Here is a 24,097-nt window from a genome sequence, read left to right as displayed (position 1 = left end):
AGAACCCTCAATGACAGCAGTCTGCTTGACATGCATCTTCATTAGAGATGCCTTTTTGAAGGCCACGTGTAATGCTGCCACCTATCTGAATTTAATAAAAGTATAGGGACTGAAGTGGAAGTATTCCATGGTTTCTCACAACAAATTCCGCATTTTTTCAACTAAAACTGAGAGCAAAAAAAAGTGTTGCGTTACTTATTTGATGTCACTCAATTTTACCATTGCTAGGCTTTTTCTCAACATATTCATCTTCAGATAACTTGCGCATGTGGCTATTTTTGTGATTTCTGTCATTTCTTAAGCTTGATACTGAGCGACAATGTTAATTTTACATTGTGAGTAATGTCAATTGCAACACTACAGCATCTTAATAGAAGAAAAACTGTTTATATCAATAGGTATCTGGCCATCTTCTGATCGGAAGGGGGGAGTTGTTAAAATTTCTTAGGAAGTGACTAAGATGCTTTAATACAAGCGACTGGTAACCAGAATTCTTCTTCAGCTTACTTCTGCTGGTTTATATGTTGACTTTTAACTCTCTTGTGCTATTTTTTTTTTCACCAACTACTGTTGTCGCTTTCTGTTTTTTTAATTTTCCTTTGCTACTAACTGGTATTGTAAATTGTGGATTTCATCTATTTTTATTTGGTTTGTGTAGTTTGTCTGAAGCTCATTTTCAATGAGCCAAGTTGAGTTCTGCATCAATTAAAATATTGTGATATAATCTGTCCTCGTTTTATTCGGCATAATAAAAGTGGATTTAGCATGTCTTGAAATATTTCACCATATTGCTATTCATCTGTGCTTAATTATAGCTAGTTTGTTTTCCTTTTGTTTCCTCTGTTATTTTTCACTGTGTTTTCTTTCTTCTCCCATGACCCCATCCCCCACACCCCGCATGGCCCCCCTCCCACCTTCTCCTCTGATATTTGTGAGCATACTCTCTCTTTCTGATTCAGGCACCTGTTCAGTAAATTCGTACATTATTGCATTGTTTATTTCCATCCATGTTTTCTGATTTATTTCAGATTCTTAATTTTTTCCTTCTATTCTTGTCCTGTTGCCTGTCTGGTCTCTCTCTCTCTCTCTCTCTCTCTCTCTCTCTCTCTCTCTCTCTCTCTAGAAAGGCGTTTACACAATCCCAAAGTTAAGGATTCAGGCTATTTGCTTCTATCATTTTGTATATATGCCAGTGTTGCACTGGTTTTCTTGTTCAGCTATTGGTAGATATTAAGTTCTGTGCTATTCCATAAAGTGTAGCAGAAACTTTAAATATTTTACTCACAATCCATTAATCAACAAAAATGTTCATAATCAAATTTTAAAATGTTCATTTCCATTTTAGGTTCTCATCCAGGGGCGTGTTAATCTGAACAGGGCCATTGATGGGGACATTGTAGCTATTAAAATTTTACCACAAGATCAGTGGAGAAGCTCCAGTGATATTGTTCTTGAGGATGATGATGAAGGTGAAGGTATGAGAATGAAACTACAAATGTTTTTGATGTTTACTTTCTTAATAATTTAGGGATCTTCCTGGAACAGAATAATTGTAGAATGTCTATCAGTTATCCTAACAACAGCACTTTCATTCTTGTAATTAGCCAAAATCTAGTCTTTCTACAACATGTATTTTGTTTTGAAAAATGATCAAAGGATTACTGCTTCTGTACTACCAGGAGTACATAGCTCACAAATGAATCCTGTGCAACTGTGGGCATAGTAAGATAGATACAGTGTCCTAACTGCTAGCTGTCATTGAAACCGCATCACTCATTGGAATCTATACTATCTTCAGTACACCTAAAATATGGCCAGTTGATATAGTGATGTGCTACTGCAAGAGTCATTTTTAAAATTTTAATGATGTCATAACCAAAGGTGATACTATTTTTGCTGCTAGTTTCTGTTATCAAGATTGCTTTTGTATATTTCAATTACACGTTCTTCAAAAATTCACCAGTACATTTACCTGCAGGAACACTAGATAAATGTACAAACCTCTAAAAAATGCTATTTTAATACTGATGGAAATCAGTAGTTCTGTTGCTTGTTTCAGAGTTCTAATAAAAGTGATAATGATTAATTTGACATGTCAGGAAATGCAATTATTTTACCAGAAATTCAAAAAATGCTATGAAATCGAATGTACACTGCAATTGTGTGTAAAAACTCTTGAATTTAACATAAGTAGCACAGCATAACAATTCCATCCTAAAACTTCATTTAGTTCATGATCCAAAAGACGAACAAGTTACCATAGTGTGAGTGTGTCTGCACACCCACTCGCCATTACCTTAAGCTTCAGAGACGCTTCAGCAGTCCCCAGCAGGCATGATAGTTGAGCCTTCTGCTCTTCAACACATGAAGAGCTTGGTTTCACCACCTAAATTACAACTGTGATAGAAAAATTCATATATACAGCCTTAAGGTGACTTACATGTAGAAGGCATCAGTGGATGGTGAGATGTAACAGGTATTTATGTGAGATCTCAAGGACATCTGATACAAACAGTTTGTATTAGGCTACTTAGGAAAACATGGACCTCTTTGGGTGAGCATCTTCCCTCTTGCTTCCTCTGGGGCCTCCGTGACAACCATCAACCAACTTTCATCAAAAGAGTTAGGGCACTAATTAAGGGCACTGTACTCATCTTTGGGAAAATTGAGATTTTAATCCCCACCTGACTATGGAGGATTATATTTTCTGTAGTTTCTCTAAATCTCTGTCCTTTGAAAAGGACAAGACCGATTTCTTTCCCCTACTGTTCAGTTTAAACTTGTTCTATGAACATTAAATCTTAATTTTCTTTCATTTTACCAATCAATTTATGAACACTGCACTGTGACGTGTAGCAGTGGTGGTGTTGCATGCAGATAATAAATGGGTTTAATTACAGTAGATCATCTTTCAACTACCCACCTTGGCTGTAAAACAACTGTAATGTAATACTTCACCAGTGGAATGATTTCTATGCTGCAGTGAAACTTAAATGAGTTCAGAACATACGGGAAGGAAGGTGGGGGATGGGGTGGAGTGGGGACAGTGGGGAATGCTTTTCGCAGAGGTCAAACACCTTTTGCTAATGTCTGTTAAATATTTATTGTGAAGTAAAGTAATATACCTGTGCTAATGGAATGCCTTCCCAACTGAAGGATTAACCTTATCATGGGGAAAGCTCAAAATTAAAGTTCCATCTTTTTGAAGTGTCATGTATTACTCTCCATCTGCTCATGTTGTCCCTTAATAGTTTTCAGTACATTAAGGGTAACAATTGGTAAAGAGACATTTACTGGCGTCATTTTACAATTACCTTATCTGTTCCTCCATTTATGGCTTAATGCGTATAAGGTGATATAGGACTCTATTTTTCATCTGCCCCAGGTATCAAGTTGTTGATAATATTAAGTTGTCAGAAAAGTTATACTTTCTGAAAATGGGTGGCTACATGCACTTGAATGCTGAAACAATGTTACTCTCTATGACTAACGACTTATTCTGCTCACCTGCTCTTGTGTGCACTGCTCAGAAAACACTGTTTCACAACTTATGCTCATGTAACACTTTCTCCTGATGATCCACATATCACAAAGACTAGTTAATGGAAGGATTTAGTGGATTATTTAATATTATATTCGTAAGCACCATGGTAGATTATATTTTGCATATCGGTTTCAAGTATCTCCAGAATACTCCTTCGCTATTATTGCTTAACTGCTGTAGTAAAGACTTGCAAGAGGTTTCCATCCTGAATGATTTTCAATGGCTGTAGTAGCTGCCTCCCATTCTCGCAGGTGAGTGCAGCAACGCTGTTTTAAGATCATCTTCTGCCAGGTTCTAAGCTTCAGCAGTGCCTTATATACTGCAACAATAATGTACTGCTCCACAGTTAGTCCATTCTGCATTATTGGCATGAGCCACAATGAACTAAAAAAGTTCAATTTAATATTAAGTCCATAATTTTGATGAATAATGTTTAGCAAGATCCTTATTTTTGACTCACACTCTAGATGCTACTGTCGGCCAGTCTGGTACAATAAAATGTCACTTTGTTAGCATAGAGAGTCATGACAATGTGCTCTATTTGAGTGAATAACTACCTTGCAGACAGATTACAATAAGTTAACATTTTATTTCTGTTTAGGTAATTTGAATGAAGAAGCTCTAGAAACACAGCAGCAAGCTAAGGATGTTCAGCCAACAGGTGTCGTTGTTGGAATAATACAAAGAAAGTGGAGGCAGTACTGTGGTATTCTACAAGTCTGCGCTTTAGAAGATGTAAGTGAATTCTGTTTCAAAAGTGTTGTATGTGATGATTTAATACAATCATAAAACTTTGAAATCTTGTTTCAGTACCTACACTGTTGTTACTGTTGTCGTTGTGATCTTCAGTCCTGAGACTGGTTTGATGCAGTTCTCCATGCTACTCTATCCTGTGCAAGCTTCTTCATCTCCCAGTACTTACTACAACCTACATCTTTCTGAATATGCTTAGTGTATTCATCTCTTGGTCTTCCTCTACGATTTTTACCCTCCACACTGCCCTACCAACCGGTCCCTTCTTTTTGTCAAGTTGTGCCACAAACTCCTCTTCTCCCCAATTCTGTTCAATACCTCCTCATTAGTTACGTGATCTACCCATCTAATCTTGAGCATTCTTCTGTAGCACCACATTTCGAAAGCTTCTATTCTCTTCTTGTCCAAACTATTTATCGTCCATGTTTCACTTCCATACACTCCATACAAATACTTTCAGAAACGACTTCCTGACACTTAAATCTATACTCGATGTTAACAAATTTCTCTTCTTCAGAAACGCTTCCCTCACCATTGCCAGTCTACATTTTATATCCTCTCTACTTCGACCATCATCAGTTATTTTACTCCCTAAATAACAAAACTCCTTTACTACTTTAAGTGTCTCATTTCCTAATCTAATTCCGTCAGCATCACCCAACTTAATTCGACTACATTCCATTATCCTCGTTTTGCTTTTGTTGATGTTCATCTTATATCCTCCTTTCAAGACACTGTCCATTCCGTTCAGCTGCTCTTCCAAGTCCTTTGCTGTCTCTGACAGAATTACAATGTCATTGGCGAACCTCAAAGTTTTTATTTCTTCTCCATGAATTTTAATACCTACACTATGTGATCAAAAATATCTGGACACCTGGCTGAAAATGACTAACAAGTTTGTGGCACCCTCCATCAGTAATGCTGGAATTCAGTATGATGTTGGCCCACCCTTAGCCTTGATGACAGCTTCCACTCCCGCAGGCATACATTCAATCAGGTGCTGGAAGGTTTCTTTGGGAATGGCAGCCCATTCTTCATGGAGTGCTACACTGAGGAGAGGTATCGATGTCAGTCGGTGTGGCCTGGCATGAAGTCGGTGTTCCAAAACATCCCAAATGTGTTCTATAGGATTCAGGTCAGGACTCTGTGCAGGCCAGTCCATTGTAGGGATGTTATTGTCATACAACCACTCTGCCACAGGCCATGCATTATGAACAGGTGCTCGATCATGTTGAAAGATGCAGTCGCTCATCAACAGTGGGAAGCAAGAAGGTGCTTAAAACATTAATGTAGGCCAGTGCTGTGATAGTGTCACACAAAACAACAAGGATTGCAAGCCCCCTTCATGAAAAACAGACCACACCATAACACCACCACCTCCAAATTTTAATGTTGGCACTGCACACACTGGCAGATGACGTTCACCAGGAATTTGCCATACCCACACCCTGCCATCAGATCACCACATTGTATACTGTGATTCATCACTCCACACATTTTTCAACAATTCAATCATCCAATGTTTACACTCCTTACACCAAGTGAGGTGTCGTTTGGCATTTACCGGCATTATGTGTGGCTTATGAGCAGCTGCTCGACCATGAAATTCACGTTTTCTCACCTCCCACCTAACTGTCATAGTACTTGCAGTTGATCCTGATGCAGTTTGGAATTCCTGTGTGATGGTCTGGATAGATGTCTGCCTATTACACGTTACAACCCTCTTCTACTGTCAGTCCACAGACAAGGTCGGCCTGTACGCTTTTGTGCTGTTCATGTCTCTTCATGTTTCCAATTCACTATCACATCGGAAACAGTGGACCTAGGGATGTTTTTGGGGTTGTCCAGACCCTTTTGATCACACAGTGTATGTTCAACAGATACTTTGTAAAACATGGGAAAAGCTCACTCTTTCAGCAGTAGGTATGATTGGGATACAGGATTTTGGCTTCGTCATGTGTTTAGAAAGGTTAAAGATATAAAGCAGACATATAGGTAAAACAAATAAACACGATAACCCACTCTGTATTCTCCCAGAGAAAACACACAAACTAATTATCAATAAGACCAGAGCCTAGACCATCAGTTGTCATTCCTCCATAATCTAAACACTTATCCATCTATACATTTCACTTGGTTGATCTGAATCAATGAAGTACCTCTCTGAACATTTACCATAAAATCTCCATAAAAACTGTCAAATATCGTTGTCAAAGACATTTAATGGTTTAATAGGGAACTGTGTCAAATCTCGTCTGTCGTCAAATAAATTTGATCAAATCTAGGGCCTTGCTGTAGATCTGATCAAAGAAGTCGCCTATCTTCTGTTCACTGCAGTGTGACATGTTACCTCGGGGAGCGTTAGCATCACTGCAGCGTTCTGTCATCTGTAATGTTTTTATAAACATTCCGGTAAATACAATTGGTGTGTACCAACAACAACAAAATTAATAGAGATGTATGAAGCTGATGAAGTGCTTTATGTGAGGCACCCTGAATTCACAAAAATAGATTAAGAACCAAGAAGCAGCATTAACCTAACTATCTCCTGCAGCAAGGAATTGGAGTGTTACAGTGAGCCTGTCTTCTGCTGATATAGCAGTTCTTAATTGAGTATTGTGCTTTGTGATACAAGGATACACTTCACTGAGCACATCCTGAAATGTATACTCATCCATTCCTAAGTAATTGATGTATGACCTCACGTCCTCCACTATAAGCTCACATAACAAATTTTGTTGAATGCTTTTATTGTGTCATCGTAAAACCCATGGCTTCACCCAGGTACACTTCCTCCCCCCATCCCCGCTTCTCTTCTCAACAATAACAAGTTGCAAGTTGTTGTTGTCAGCCAACTTGAACTTTAACGAAAAGTATGGTGACAGTGTAATACCCCTTTTTAGTGCCATGTCAAAAATCTTTGTCATATATATTTTATCAATATTTGATCAAATCTTTGACAAAGAAATTTGATAGTGTAATACCGGCCTAACATGAAACTGTTATGGAGGAATTCTGACCAATTTTTTTAAAGAAATGCAACCATTACCGTCCAGCCAACATTTTTGTGGAGCAATGCGATTTTGAGCAACATATGCAAATCGAAGTGCATTTTTCTGCACTGATTTTAAGTTAATGTTATTTGTAATGATGTTTACTGCTCTACTGCCTTGTGAAGTATTGGAATATTGCAACCCCAAAGTTCTGCCGGTCTTGAAATAACGATTTCCATCCTAACATGAAACTGTTATGGATAGTCAGTTTGCTACAAACTTATCCATAATTAGAAACTATTGCACCACATAACACAGAAACATAAAAAACAGTAAATGGCAGCATTATGTTGTTTTCAGCTGCAAGTAAGAACTGATCTGATTACAAAACTACAACTAAACTCAAGTAATTCCAAAAATGTACAGTAGTTGGACTTCAGCAATGTACAGTAGTCGGTCAGAAAAAAAGAGAGATAAGCAATAGCCAGTAGTGCTGTCAATATATCGATAGTTTAAATCTGTCATTGGCTTGTTCACTATCAATATTATGACACATTTTATATTAAAAACAAAGATTCCAAGACTTACCAAGCGGGAAAGCGCTGGCAGACAGGCACATGAACAAAACACACAAACACACACACACAGAATTACGAGCTTTCGCAACTGGCAGTTGCTTCGTCAGGAAAGAGGGAAGGAGAGGGAAAAATGAAAGGATGTGGGTTTTAAGGGAGAGGGTAAGGAGTCATTCCAATCCCGGGAGCGGAAAGACTTCCCTTAGGGGAAAAAAAGGACAGGTGTACACTCGCACACACACACACACACACACACACACACACATATCCATTCGCACATACACTTTTTCCTGACGAAGCAACTGCCAGTTGCGAAAGCTCGTAATTCTGTGTGTGTGTTTGTGTGTTTTGTTCATGTGCCTGTCTGCCGGCGCTTTCCCGCTTGGTAAGTCTTGGAATCTTTGTTTTTAATATATTTTTCCCATGTGGAAGTTTCTTTCTATTTTATTTATGACACATTTTTTGTCATATGATTGAAATCAAAATATGAGGGTAATTAAAAAGTTCCCACTCGAGGGCCAAACAGTTCGGAATTGGTATGCCACTCAGCCAAAATCACTGTAGGCTGTGAGGCAGTCATTCCACACACTCACCAGGTTGAAGAAACCCATTTGGTAAAACATTGTGTCCTGCTGTGAGAAGAAATCCGTAACTGCCAACAAAGATTCCAAGACTTACCAAGCGGGAAAGCGCCGGCAGACAGGCACATGAACAAAACACACAAACACACACACAGAATTACTAGCTTTCGCAACCGATGGTTGCTTCTTCAGGAAGGAGAGGGAAAGACGAAAGGATGTGGGTTTTAAGCGAGAGGGTAAGGAGTCATTCCAATCCCGGGAGCGGAAAGACTACCCTTAGGAGAAAAAATGGACAGGTGTACACTCGCACACACACACACACACACACACACACACACACACACACACACACACACACACACACACACACACACACACCATCCGCACAAACACAGACACAAGCAGACATATTTAAAGGCAAAGAGCTTCCAAGATTCCAAGACTTACCAAGCGGGAAAGTGCCGGCAGACAGGCACATGAACAAAACACACAAACACACACACAGAATTACGAGCTTTCGCAACTGGCAGTTGCTTCGTCAGGAAAGAGGGAAGGAGAGGGAAAAATGAAAGGGAAGGAGAGGGAAAAATGAAAGGATGTGGGTTTTAAGGGAGAGGGTAAGGAGTCATTCCAATCCCGGGAGCGGAAAGACTTCCCTTAGGGGAAAAAAAGGACAGGTGTACACTCGCACACACACACACATATCCATCCGCACATACACAGACACAAGCAGACATATTTAAGGCAAAGAGTAAGGGCAGAGATGTCAGTCGAGGCGGAAGTACAGAGGCAAAGAAGTTGTTGAAAGACAGGTGAGGTATGAGCGGCAGCAACTTGAAATTAGCGGAGGTTGAGGCCTGGCGGATATCGAGAAGAGAGGATATACTGAAGGGCGAGTTCCCATCTCCGGAGTTCGGATAGGTTGGTGTTGGTGGGAAGTATCCAGATAACTCGGACGGTGTAACACTGTGCCAAGATGTGCTGGCCGTGCATCAAGGCATGTTTAGCCACAGGGTGATTCTCATTACCAACAAACACTGTCTGCCTGTGTCCATTCATGCGAATGGACAGTTTGTTGCTGGTCATTCCCACATACAAAGCGTCACAGTGCAGGCAGGTCAGTTGGTAAATCACGTGGGTGCTTTCACATGTGGCTCTCCCTTTGATTGTGTACACCTTCCGGGTTACAGGACTGGAGTGGTGGTGGTGGGAGGGTGCATAGGACAGGTTTTACACCGGGGGCGGTTGCAAGGGTAGGAGCCAGAGGGTAGGGAAGGTGGTTTGGGGATTTCATAGGGATGAACCAAGAGGTTACGAAGGTTAGGTGGACGGCGGAAAGACACTCTTGGTGGAGTGGGGAGGATTGTTCATGTGCCTGTCTGCCGGCGCTTTCCCGCGTGGTAAGTCTTGGAATCTTTGTTTTTAATATATTTTTCCCATGTGGAAGTTTCTTTCTAGAGAGAGAGAGAGAGAGAGAGAGAGAGAGAGAGAGAGAGAGAGAGAGAGAGAGAGAAGGGACTGGAGGCATGATAACCACATCAGGAGAGGTCGGTACCGTAGGGCAGTTGCTAGAGTGTCTTCCACTTGGGTGGGCATAACTTTTACATTAGGACATTTGCAACATGGGGACGTGCGCCACCAAGAAGCAGCATCAAACTTGGTGCACCATTCACAGTGGTGGTTTTCGACAGCAGTGCTGCGCCATACACACTCTTCGTTCTCCAATACATATCTCTATCGTTTATTGTCCTTTGGCTGCCAAGAAAAGAATAACAGCACATTGATTCTGTTTTGATGCATTTGGTAATAATATCACCATAGTTCATGTTTCAGCATTTACCGGACGCACATCAGAAAGGCACAAATGCCACACTAATCCCTTGCCCACATGTCGGTGCTTGTACACCCACATGGAAGTCATATTGCATTGCATACATGCTCCAGCAATGCCTTCAAATGGAAACTTTTTGATCATGCCTTATATCTTTCAGTTTCATTACATGTCAGCTAGGTCGCATGAAATTTCGTTTAGGTGATAAGGAAGGGGGTCTGGACACCAGTCCCCCACTCCGCCCCCCCTCCATCCCACAGCCAATCCCTTGCGGTTACATCCTTGTTATGGGGCAATCAGATCAAAATGAGACAGATCAAAAAATAGTAAGTAAACGTGTTAGTATTTCAGCAGTAAATGCCATAGCTATTAATACATTTATCTCACTGCGAAACAAGATTGTCAAAGTCTTCATGGAAAAATTTTTGCTGTTGCCTATGGAACCATGATTGTACCCAGATGTGCTCCTTGTCATCTGAAATAAATCACCACCACAGATATCTTTCTTCAGGGCACCAAAAATATGGAAATCACTTGGGGAGAGATCGGGACTATATGGAGGATGTGTAAGGACTTCCCAGTGAAACTTCTGCAGCATATCAAAACAACCTTAGCAGCATATGGACCCAGCTGGGTATAGTCATGGTCCCATTGGCAACAATTTTTTTTTTTTTTCGTTTTCTCACAGTGGGATAAATATATTAACAGTTATGGCAATTTCTTTTGAAATGTAATAAACTGTTTACATACTTTATTTCATCTGCCTCATTTTCCTTTTATTGTCCCTTATATAATGACAACTGACAACCTTCAAAGATCAATAATATATAGGTCTATATGTAATGAGATTGAATAAACACTGATACTCTCACACTCTCCTGAAATGCTTTGTATATACAATGAAGTAGACACTATACCAACAAGCTCCTTCACCATGTGTAACTTCGTAACCACACAAGTGATTTGAAAGCTGCTCATATCCTTCCTCCATTGAACAGCTGCTTGTGTGGGTATCTTTATATTAACTCGATTAAACTGTGGAAAATGATATATTGCTATTCACAAAAGAGATGACAAAAAGACTGTTACAAATGAGCTTTTGGCCAAAGCCTCCTGTAGAAAAGAAAGCACACACACTTTCAAACAAGCAAGCACGCCTTACACATACATGACCGCTATCTTCGGACACTCCGATCAGATTGCAACTGAGGCATGTTGAAAGTGGGCAACAATCCAGAGTTGGGGAAGGTAGGTGGAGGGATAACGGGATTCAGGTGGGGAAAGAGGAATCAGCACTTCCTGGCGGAGTGTGCAGGGACTAGAGGTGGCAGGAAAAAGCTGCCAGATGCAGGAGCAGCGCACAATGAGAGTGAAAGGTAGGGGGAGGTAATAGGACAGAGGGGACAGAAATATTTCGGTGAAGGGTGTGGGGCAGTATGTTACTGTTGGTTGAGGAAGGGATGATTTGGGAAATAGAGAATGTGTTCTAAGGATAACTCCAGTTGGCACAGTTCAGAAAAGCTGGTGGTCGAGTGGAGGATCCAGATGGCCCAGATTGTGAAGCAGCCATTGAAATCAAGCATGTTTTGTTCGGTGGCCTGACCTCTGATAGAGTAGAATAAGCTTGTGATAGGATTGGAATAAGAAGTGCTGCTTGGGCGGATTGGGCAGGTGTTGCACGTGTGTCTTCCACAGGGATATGATCCCTGTGGCAAAGGTTTGGGTTTGGGAGTGGCATATGGATGGACTAGGATGTTGTGAAAGTCGGGTGGGCAATGGAGTATCACCTTAGAAGGGGTGACAAGGATCTTTGGGAGGATGTCCCTAATTTCAGGGACTGATGATATATAACCAAAGCCCTGTCGAAGGATGTGATTAAGTTGTTCCAGTTTTGGGTGGTATTGTAGTGACAAACAGTGTGCTCCTTTGGTGCTGGTTCTTGGGGATGATGGGAGAATTGTGGATGTGTGGGTATATGGTGGGGGAAATCTGATTGTGGACAAGGGAGCACCCATCCCTGCAGATATGCTGTCACCATGTGCCAGACTTTCAGTGCTGCACTTGGCAGCTTTGTCCTGTCACCTCTAGACCCTGCAGTCTCTGCCAGGCATTGCTGATTTCTCAACCCCCCCCCCCCCCTTTTCTCCTATTAACACTGCCCCTTCTCCACTCTATTGCCTGTTGTTGCACCTGTTCATTGCGTTTCAGTTGCATTCTGGTCAGAACACCCTGAGATAACAGTTGTATGTGTGAGGTGTCCTTGCTTGCATGAAAATACATGTGTCTTCCTTTTCTAAGGAAGGCCTTTGTCTCTCATGTGTAACGGTTTTTGTCATGCCTGTCTGCTACTCAGCACTTCATCTTTACAATAAGTAGCAATCTGTTAACTCAATGAGACTGATTTTTTTCCAAAGAAAATAGTTACATCAGCAACCACTACGAACATAAATTACTGACATCCAGGAGCAATTAGCTGAGCTTCGCAATGCCAGCAACATTCATTTTGATTCAAAGCCTCTTCGGTATTGTAGCAAATGAAATGACTGACTGAAATGCTGAGCAAACTACAGTGAAAGAACCATGGAGAATACCAGCTTCTGACATTCAGTCTCAATTAAGGCAAATAATTTTAAAAATATGAACAGTGCCTAAAATGTTAGGGGCTGATTAATGTAACCATGACTGTATGGTGGACCTCACAAAGAGCCTCTCAGAAAGAATCCATTGCACTATTCAGGAAATACACATTGGACTCACAGGTGCACCCATCAATTTATCCTAAAAAAAGATGATCCAAATCAGTCTGAATGTCATGTCCTATTGACAGTTTCCATATCCATGTGCACTGCTTTGACCACCGGTAGGGTGGAATGGAAATTGGGCACACCCTAAGTATCATACATGCAGACAATGATATAGACGTCAAATATACACTGTGTTTTATGGAAACAGGCCATTGTTATAACAACAGGTGTCTCTCCCTCATTATGGGATCTGAGTAACCTGCCATTCCTATTTAACTTTCCTCAACTTCTCCTCTCTCCTCTCAGAGGAAAGAATTGAGTAACACATATAGTGATTCTGCTCCTTGTGAGCTTCAAAATGATTGAAATTGCACAGTATTTCAATCCTTTCAGCTTCTATGATAACGACAAAACGATTTAAACAGTCTATTCTTTTTCTCTGTTCATTCATCAATTTTTGTCTCATCTTCTGAACTCATTGAAATAAAAATTTAAAACATCCACTTACAACACTTTTCTACTGCCCAACAAAACCACACTGCAGTCCAAGGAGCATAGAATAAGTAACAAAGACACTTGGTAAGGATCACAATTGAGCTGCCCTCTTTCATAGACTGGGTGATTTACTTGGTTTTTTTATGCTTCCGTCTGACTCTTCTCTTTTCTTTGCAGTATAGCAAAATTTTCATCATCTACAGCTTCTGATTCATCTGCTTGCTTGCCCTTCTTGATTAAAGGTTGAAACGGAGTACAAACAAGACACTCTGTAAAATATACAATGGGTTTAGGTCCAAATTTTTGTAACTGAATGAGGGGTGGGAAATGGACAACTGGGGTATCAAACTGACGAGCATGATGTCTAGTTTGGCTATCATGGTAGACAAACATACGTGTGCGCACACACTCACGCACGTGACTGCAGTCTCGTGCAACTGAAACCATTCTAAGAGCAGCAGCACTAGTGCATGATGGGAATGGCAACTGGTTGGGGGAAAGGAGAAGGCTGGGGTGGGGAGGGGGAGGGATAGTAAGGTGAGGATGGCGGACAGTGAAGTGCTGCAAGTTAGGTGGACAGTGAAGTGCTGCAAGTTAGGCACCAGGCAGGGGAGAGTTGGGGAGGGGGGGGGGCAGGGAAGTAGCAGGAAAGGAGAGAACTAGAAATAAATAAAGAAAAAATAAAATAAATAAAAAAAGACTGGGTGTGGCAGTGGAATGACGGCTGTGTAGTGCTGGAATGGGAGTAGGGAAGGGGCTGGATGCGTGAGGACAGCGACTAACCCCCCTCCCCACCTTTCAACTTCCTGCTGCCTACCCTGCAGCACTTCACTGTTCATCATTCCCACCATACTATTCCTCCCCCTACGTGCCCCAGCCTCCCCCTTTCCCCCACCCAATCACCACTCCTATCATGCACTGGTGCTGATGCTTGCAGTGTGGTTTCAGTTGCCTGAGACTGCAGTCATGTGTGTGAGTTGCGTTTGCGTGAGTGTGTGTTTGTTTGTCTGTTGCTGACAAAGGCCATTGGCCGAAAGCTTTAAGTGTGAAAATCTTTCTGTTGTGCCTATCTGCGACTCAGCATCTCCATTATATGGTGAGTAGCAACAATCCTTCTCATAATATTGTTACATTCCATCCTGGATTTTCCATTGTTTGATAAAAAATGATCAAATGTTTTGTGAAACAGTTTGTCTAAAAGTAAGAAATAAAATAGATTAGAGAAACATATGTATAATAAGGAAAGTTCTGGCACAATGTAAATAATTTAGCAGTAAAGTGGACTACTCACTAAATAGCAATACTGTTGAGTCATTGACAGGCACACACAAAAGAGAAAGAAAACTTAAAACGTGGTAGCTTTAAAAAAAAATCCTTTGATGAGCTAAAGTACACATACATCTCGCGCCCATACATCATGCTGGCTAGCCACACAATGCTGGACCAAGTGAGGTGGTGCAGTGGTTAGCACACTAGACTCGTATTTGGGAGGACGACGGTTCAATACCACATCTGGCCATCCTGATTTAGGTTTTCTGTGATTTCCCTAAATCGCTTCAGGCAACTGCCGGGATGGTTCCTTTGAAAGGATACACCCGACCTCCTTCCCCATCCTTCCTAAATGTAATGAGAGCGATGATCTCGCAGTTTGGCCTCCTCCCCCAAAATCAACTCCACACAATGCTGGTGATCGGCAGGTGGAATCAAGTGGAGTGAGGGTTGCATCTGATGGGGTTGATAGAGGGAGAAAGTGGCAGGAAGCAGGAAGAGGGGCTAGGGATTGGTAGCTAGCAGTTCAGAGGGAAACAATCAGATGTGCTGGCTAGGAATGTGGGAGGGAGGGGTGGTAGGTATGTGGGCTAGGCAAGTGGTACATGGCTATTGGAGCCAGTGAGATGCAACCCAGCGCATGATGAAGATGACATGGAGATGTGGATTGGGAGGGTATGACGAAACAGAGGTAGGGGAAAATGTTGAGTAGAGAATGTGGGGACAGTGGATTAGTGGCGATTGAGATAAGGAGGATTATGGGAATGAAGGATGTGTTGCAAGGCTAACTCTATTCTAAATTATTTAGGTGTAGTTATCCTTGCACACCCTTTGCTCTGATAATCCTCTTGACCTTAATATCTGCTAACCCTTTTTCCACTCACCCTCTACCCAACAGTTTCCTCATCCCCTGAGCTGTCACCCCTCCCAATCCACGCTTCCATGTCATCTTCATCGTGCTCCACATCTCACTGGCTCTTGTACCCATTTATCACATACCTAGCCCGTGCACCTGTCACCCTCCCTCCTAGATCCCTAACCAGCACATCTATGGCCTCCTTCTGAGCCGCTAGTTACCCAACCCAACCCAACCCTTCTTCCTGCATCTCACTTCTTTCCCCCTCTACCACTTCGAAATTATTTAGAGAATCAATTGATGCGCTTTTCGATGAAGCTCGAAATCAGGTATGAAACCTCAAATGTAACTCTAATCTGTTTTATTCCTTAGTTTTAGACAAAACATTTGGCCAGTTGTTTTCCATTTTTTCTTTCTTTCTTTCTCTTCTTCTTCTTCTTCTTCTTCTTCTCTTCTCTTTTTTTTTTTGGGCTGTCGGCAGGAGATTTTCATCATTGTGCACCAAATAAGTGCTGGTAACTCAGTTCTTACTAAAAACTGGTGTGCCTGCTTTTAATCCTTCTCCTTCTAGCAAAGAAAAGTATTTTGGGAGTGTTATAAGCAACACCTTCAAGCATACTTTCAGTCACAGTGGTGCTGAAAATGAGTATACCATGTTCTTGCATGCCATGTTCAGCTCCTACAGACTCTGCACATAAATTACTACCACCCATTTACACATTTTGTCCGCTTCGCACTGTGATTATGTAGAGTTTCTGGGGATAATTTATGGCATTCTTATCAATCTTGCACCCTTGGGTATGTCAAAAGACCTGAAAGGTTATTCACGTGTTTATTCGCAGAATAAAGAGATGCACTGGAGTACTGCATGCCTTTCTGCACAAGAGTCAGAGAGGTGCATCCAAATGTAGATTGGATTTCTGCCCAGTATTAACTGAATGAAAGCTGCTGAATCTTGTGAATAAGCTCATATTGTTAACAACAAATGACATTAAAGAAAATATCTATTGAGAGGGCAATGTAAGAACTCCCACATTCATGAATAGGTGTCGGCAAGATGTTCACGAACTTGCACCACATATAGTATAGGCGGTGGCTCAAAATTGACCTGCCAACCACAATATACTGACTATAGCTTTGATCTCCCTCACATCTGTAGATGTAGGTCTTTTTGTCACTGGTATTACAGGCACTGATGTATATCAATAGACTGATTTGCATATTTCACAACCAAATATGTTACTGAAATATCAAATAATCGTTCTCACACATTGTTACAGAGCAGAACCTGTGAAAGCCCGTATTGTACCAGTCAACTTTTTTTCCTGCTTTTAGGCCATCACCAACTGTTGATGATTGTATTCTTCTTTTTCTCGAAAATGGCAAAATAAGTACAATTTCCATCACTCAGGTCATTCACCATGGAATCCTCTTTACCATCTGAATCCTCACGGTCACTTGGTACCAAACCCACTTCTCATTCAACAACAACTTATTCTGCAACTTCATCTTCATCATGGGCAACAGTTGTGTTTAAAAGCAGATGACAAACTTCATCAAAATGCTAGGGGCTACTCAAATTGAATACTTGTTGCTGTATCATTTTAACAACTCACGAGGTGTTTATAGTAGCAACAAGTTCACACCATCCCTGGAGGGAAGATGATGCCCTTTTTGTGAAATGCCATTGAGAAATTAACGGTGTAGGGAAAGATAGATTGCTACTGAAGAAGAGACATTAAGTTGCAGACAGGCATAATTAAAAGGCACTTACTTAAAGATTTTGGCCACAGCCTGCATTGGCAAGAGAGAAACACACACAAGCAAGCACACCTCATGCACACATGACCACCAACTCTGGCAGCTCAGGCCGGGATGCAACTATCATGTGGGATGCAAGGAGCAATCTGAAGAAGGTTGGGAAGGGGAAGGGATACCAGTGTATGGGTGGGGGGAAAGATGAACTTTGTCTGTTAGAATGTGCAGGGAATTTAATACCAACAGGGGCAGGGGGGTGAGGGAAAAGGAGTGAAAAAGGAGAGGAGTGGGGAAAGATGGGCAGGTGTGTTGGCAGAGGGCAGCAAACAAAGAGTGTGGGAGATGAGAGAGGTGAGGAAGTGGTGGGACAGAGAGTGTTGAAATGTTACCTGTGGTAACTTACTGTTCCCACTCCCTCAGTCTAACAGTTTCCTATGAGAAGATAGAGGTGGTGGAAATTGTTACCCATGGTAACATTCTGTCCCCCTCACAACAGTTTTCATTCCCTTTGTCCTATTATCTCCTCCCCATTCGTGTCTCCCACCCTCTTTGTTTGGCATCTTCTGCCAATGCACAGGCCCATCTTTCCCTGTTCTGCTCCTTTTTCAGTCCATTCCCACCCCTCCTTCTCCCCTCCCTGTCCCACTATCAACTGACACTGCCCCTGTTGCCATTCTGGCCCCTTCACATTCCATCAGACAGCATTCGTCTCTCCTTCGACCCATACACTACTATCCCTTCCCCTTCCCCACACCTTTCTGATTGCTACTTGCACCCTGTGTGGCAACTGCATTCTGCCCTTAGCTGCCAGAGTTGGCAGTCATGTGTATATGAATGGTGTGTGTTTCTCGTTTGCTGATGAAGGCTGTGGCTGAAAATTTTATGTAAGTGTCTTTTGATTGTGCCTGTCTCCAACTTAACATGTCTTCTTTACGGCAAGTGGCATTCTATCTTTTCCTACACTGTTGATATTTTTACCTGGAATTCCCACTGTGGAGAAACTTTTATTTAAATTGCTGATGATGATACACAGCTGTTCAGAATTATATCACAATAAATCCCCTAAATGTGAATAACTTTGCATCAGCTGTAGCAGGTGTAGATGTTACACAAATGTTTGTATGCCACCAACAGGTAGAACATCTACATCTAAGTGATTACTCTGCTATTCACAATAAAGTGTCTGGCAGAGTGTTCAATGAACCACCTTCAAGCTGTCTCTTTACCATTCCACTCTCGAACGTCGTGCGGGAAAAACAAGCACTTAAATTTTTCTGTGCCTAACACAAAGTTATTTGTATTTAGCAAATCTGTTTCAACCAGTTGAGAAAATTTATAGGACAGATGTTTGCAGCAATTCTACTACCTCCAACATACTTTTTGCAGAAGGACTGCGAAGACAGGAGGAACATACAGAGGCCTACAGACAGTCGTTTTTCCCTCAGTCCAGTTGTGAATGGAATTAAGAAGGGAAATGACTACTAGTGTTGTGTACATTCTACCCTCTGTCATACACTGTACAGTGGCTTGTGAAGTGTGTGTGTACATATAGATGTAGAAACATTCACTAAATGGAAACCGCATGACTTGGAAGTTGGCAGTGGTACACCTCTCTCCCTTACAGATGGCAGCATGTGAATGGACAAAAGTGGAAAATATTCGCAGAGGAAATCTCACACGTTGCGCTTTCCCATGGGTGAAGCGTTTGATTATTATTAGCTGCAAAAAGTGTAGATTTTTTTGTTATGTAAATTCTTTTGAACATTCGATCTTCTTCACAATTCACCATGAGAAATGGATAAAAAAAACCTTTACTTCTAAGGAATGCTATGGATGTACAAGCTCACAACTACAACTACACATACAAAGACTCATGCTATGAATTTTTTGGTGTGAAGACAGTTGGCAAAGGAGATCTCCAGGGGTCTAGCACTCTTTGATCAGTAATGCAGCCTGTCTCCCACTTTAACTATTTGAATGGAACTTGGCCCCGCCCATAAAAAATAAATAGTACTAAATAAAACTAAAAATTAAGTATTTCTGTGGTATGAAATTTTGTCCTGCTGTAGTTGCCAACAGTTTAACAAGACTTAGAAACTGAAGATTGTGGTAAGGTGAATTGCTGATTTGTCAAATTTATTTTAGGGTCAGACAACAAACCAGCAAAAAATACCAACTTGAAATTGTAGAGCTAGTTGGCTGAAAAGATGGTAAAATTAAAAGTTAAATATATGCATAAAGTTTTTACTATATAATGATATTTCATAACAGTTGTTAACACTTTGAGATGTTTCCTAGTATTTCTGTGTGTGTGTGTGTGTGTGTGTGTGTGTCTGTGTGTGTGTTAGCTCTTTTATAATTTGACAAATCTATTAAAATGTTTCTAAAGTAAATTTCTTATAATTGCAGGCAACACATCATATTTTTATACCATCAGATAGGAAAATTCCAAAGGTTCGAATTGAAACTAGGCAGTACAAAACTCTAAAAGACCAAAGAATAGTTGTTTCTATTGATTCTTGGCCTTACTTTTCACGATATCCACAGGTAAGAAGTGCATTTTTTCGTTTGGATTTAATTTATGGTATTTATAATGCTGTATTTAACTATTTTCTGTGTAATACAGGGGCACTACATCCGAGCACTTGGCAAGATTGGTGATAAGAATACTGAAAATGAAGTCCTGCTTCTTGAGCATGATGTCCCTCACAATACATTTTCCCAGGCTGTTCTCAGTTGCCTGCCAACACTGCCTTGGCTGATAACAGATGAAGTAAGTGACACATTGTGTAGTGTAAAATGTATATCATATAAAGGATTCTTTATTTGGTCCTCTACGTTTCATCATTTGTAATTTCCTCAGCGGAGATAAAAATAAACTGTAACAGATTTTCTTTTATTCTAACAGGAGCCTGGCTGGAAGCCAGGCCATGCCTACGATATTGATCAAGTATGGTAGCTAGATTGTAGGAAAGGGGTTCACAATGTGTTTATTACTTTAAAAAGTTCAAAATGTTAGCTGTTTTAGGAGATGGCAGATGGTTTGTAGATTGAAGGCATGATGGAAGTCTATTCACCATCTCCTGCTGCATTTAACCATGTCAGTAGTCTTCCAAACTGCTGTGCCAAATGAACTCAGAACAAATATGAAACAAAATTGAGAGTAAATGTATATGTAAATAATGGCACTTTGATGTGGCTATTACAAAAATCAGTCAATTTTTCTTGGTTGAAGGTCTCTTTCAACAGACCATTGCAGTGTAAATCAGTCAGCTCAATTTGTAGACTTTCTGGCATACATTTTGCATTTATAGTAAGTCAATTTGAAGATAGTTTTAAATTTTGTGAACTCTGTGACACATCACAAAAGTTCATCTTGCAGATAACTTTACTTTTTGCTGTACTTTAAAGCATCATAAACACTAACTGTCATTTGAGTTTGGTGTGGAAAAATGGGTGTTTACTTTGCTTCAGATATTTTCAAAATAGACCAATATTTGTTTCCAAGGTGAAACATAATTCATGTATAAGAATATTTTTGCGTTACAGGAGGAAATTCAGCTAATTTGGACAGCAAAATCCACATGCCAAAATTCAAAGAATACATTTGTCTTTCCATTCGTTCCTAAAAATAAAAATATTTCCCTTCACAATTCCTACATTTTCTTAGAAACTTTTATGTGGTACAAGTCACCCTTACAAGTCAGCCTTACTGTTCCTCAAAAATGAGATAAACTAGTTGTGCACCAGCCCTCTTGCTCTAATAAAATTCATGATTTTTATGACAATATCTGCAGCACAGTTTCTGTACAATGCAGTCTTGCACAGAGCTTCCTAGCACATAATACAGTGAATAAATGTGACTTTCTGGTCTGTGCGTGTTTTATCAACAATTTTCATCAGAAGGCCAACGTTCCTGGGTGTTACATTTGGAAATCTTTCAGTAGCAACAGTTCTCAGTGTTCCAATGCACCCTTCAATATTTGTAAGTAAAGTTTCTCCTGTTATGCTGCCTTTCAATGACTCCATCACAAGCAGTTCCTGTCCTTCACACTGAGCAAAGAGGCCCAGTGTGACACCCACTTTTAGGTTTCCGTAAATTGTTTAGGATGAATTTCCTTTGAAGAGGAACTGGTTGATTTTGTACACCAGTGTATGATTGTATTCTGTCCCTAATGACCTCAGTGAGATGTTAAGCATTAATGCACTGCCTTTCTTATGGATTACACAAAAGTTGTCATTAGCACCATAGACAAAAAAAATCGTTTATGGAGTATCAATAAGGTTTGCACTTCTGTACGTTTTGCGAAAATACCAGTCACATTGCTTGTACTTAGGAATCAACTGTAAAAACTCATTTTGTTTTATGATCTGTATTCTGAATGTCATTATTCATGTAAATAAACTGATACTTTAAAAAATTTATTTGTTGTCTAGACAAAAGACTTTGCCCATATAAAGTGTGTTGTAGTTGTTGAAGACATCATACCCAGACAAGTGCCCCCCCTCCCATCCCCCCCCCCCCCCCCAGAAAAAAACCTGGTGCCTTTGTAATATTTGTAATATTGTATGTCACAACAAAACTAGCTTTTGCATTTTCTGGTCATTTTTGCTGTCTTTGGTGAAAATATTTTGTTGCTTCTCCAACATAATCAGTATTTGACAAGACTTTTGCATCCTTGCATTTTCTAAAAGTTCTCTGCAATACACAGGCTGTTTCATATTAAAGTTTTCCTTGAAATTATACTTTTTGGAAACTATGTCTTCATTTCAGATTAAACACATAGTATAATCACTACCACCTGCAGAAACATACTGAATTGTCCACTCTTTGTTGAATTTTCAACACTCCCTATCCACTTCCCTCAGTCTGCTGTCAAATATTACATTTTAAAGGTAGTGTAACATTTTGCTGCCAGGGAAAAGTGGCTTTCCAAATAAGCAGGCACTAAATAAATGAACTGCTAAAACATGCTTGGTACCAAACTTTGAAGGCAACTCCAACCATCAGCTGCATAATTGATTTCCATTTAATTTGTTTTCCTGCATGCTGTGAACTAACAACCACACAACTGCTGGCAAATGAAGGCAAAAACATTCATTTATTTAATGAAAACTAATTTTATACATAAGAAACTCCTATTTTTAGACGATATTTCTGCGCAATTTATCAGGAGACTGACACAATTTTTGCGTGACCCTTGTTCTTTATTTTACATTTTCAGTATAGTTGTGAATTGCCTGCTGTGCTACAGTTATTCCCCCTTTTTTGTTTTATGTGATTTCCTTCTGGCAGTGTGAGGTTAGACTTGATAAGGTTTGGTTGATCCATTTTTTATGCAAATATTTAATTTTCATTACTCCAGTGAGTAACTATTGACCCTGAATATCTGTATTTGTTGAGTTATTGGTCATACTTATGTAAGCTGCTAACATTTTTTGTTTAAGGGAGACTACTCACCAAAAGCAGAAGCTTTGAGTTGTCAGTAGGCACACACACAAGGAAAGAAAACATGCTAGCTTTTGGGAGCTAAAGTAGCTACTCCCCCCCCCCCCCCCCCCCCCCCCCCCCCCCCCACACACACACACACACACACAGCCCTACAGGCTGCCAGCTGGACTAACACCAGTGCTGCATTTTGGCAGGTGAACTAGTTGTGATGGGCTTGTGTTGGGTGGGGTGGCTATAGGGAGAGGGAGATGGGAGGCTGAAAGAGGGATTGGGAGTTACTAGTTAGCAGGTTGGAGGGAGGCAGCTGGTTTGATGGCTAGGAATGTGAGAAGGATGGGAAGTCAAGTGTACTGGCTGGGAATGTGATGCATTGTAGTAAGAGCCGATGGAGAGCAGCACTCACTAAAAGTGACATGGGATCATGAACTGTGTAACGGAACATATTAAAGGCTTTACTTTACCGAAGTATGCGGTACCCTCCAAATTCAACCAGTTTAACGAGTATTTATGATTATAGAAAAGTTATTGTGTATGTTAACAATGATTGCATAACATGTCTCCATAAACAGTCAACCCATTAAATTATACTGAATAACTGACCCACACAAAAGTTAATATCACTTGATCACTGATACAGCAAATGTCATCATGTAAAAACACTAAGTTCATCTTAAATAATTAATATGAAGTACGAAAAATAATGGCCAACTTAGGTATTTTGGATCTCCTTAAGTAAAAGTCACCCAGTGAAACCTATTTGTTCACTAGGAGCGTTTTCACTCAGTATTCACGTAATCAATCCTATTTTAGACGAAAACCAATGTAATTCTTAATAATTCGTGTTATTTACTTATTTATGCAAATTAGAGAAGTCAATTGACAAACTTCTAAAAAACGGCCTTTTTCTAACAAAGAATTATTCTGTCAAGTCAACAAATCTGTCTGTCATTTTAATAACATGTTAAATTATGTCACTTGCTGTAAATTAATAACTTTTCTGCACAAATTATGATAACAGATGTGCATATGACTTATAAACTATATCTCTTTGTAGTAGTTTTTTGACAATGTTATAAATACAAGCAGCAAGAAGGGCCGGGGGCACTGTCGGAATGTCACTTTGGAAAAGTGTGTACGATGTGTGTTATTGTTCGAGGTGGAGAAACAATGCAAAGAACATGTAAAAGAAGTACTACTTTGTGTTGTGTCATTGTCTTTGGTGGACAGTGGAATTAAGATGGCCACC

The 24,097-nt window shown here is 40.4% G+C and overlaps 1 protein-coding gene across 1 annotated transcript in view; it reads left to right on the top strand.

Annotated features, from left to right (window-relative positions):
* The window catches only part of LOC126360237 (exosome complex exonuclease RRP44), a 167,841-nt gene that overhangs the window by 61,702 nt on the left and 82,042 nt on the right, over nucleotides 1-24,097 (top strand). Inside the window, exons 6-9 of the mRNA XM_050007693.1 lie at nucleotides 1,346-1,475; nucleotides 4,146-4,279; nucleotides 19,809-19,946; nucleotides 20,026-20,172. Of these exons, the coding sequence (XP_049863650.1) occupies nucleotides 1,346-1,475; nucleotides 4,146-4,279; nucleotides 19,809-19,946; nucleotides 20,026-20,172 (549 nt within the window). The remainder of the gene's footprint in view (nucleotides 1-1,345; nucleotides 1,476-4,145; nucleotides 4,280-19,808; nucleotides 19,947-20,025; nucleotides 20,173-24,097) is intronic.

This window comes from Schistocerca gregaria, chromosome 1, assembly GCF_023897955.1.
Source record: "Schistocerca gregaria isolate iqSchGreg1 chromosome 1, iqSchGreg1.2, whole genome shotgun sequence".
Lineage (NCBI taxonomy): Eukaryota > Metazoa > Arthropoda > Insecta > Orthoptera > Acrididae > Schistocerca > Schistocerca gregaria.
The sequence above is the reverse complement of the archived record's forward strand: the minus strand, read 5'-3'. Positions and strand labels throughout refer to the sequence as shown.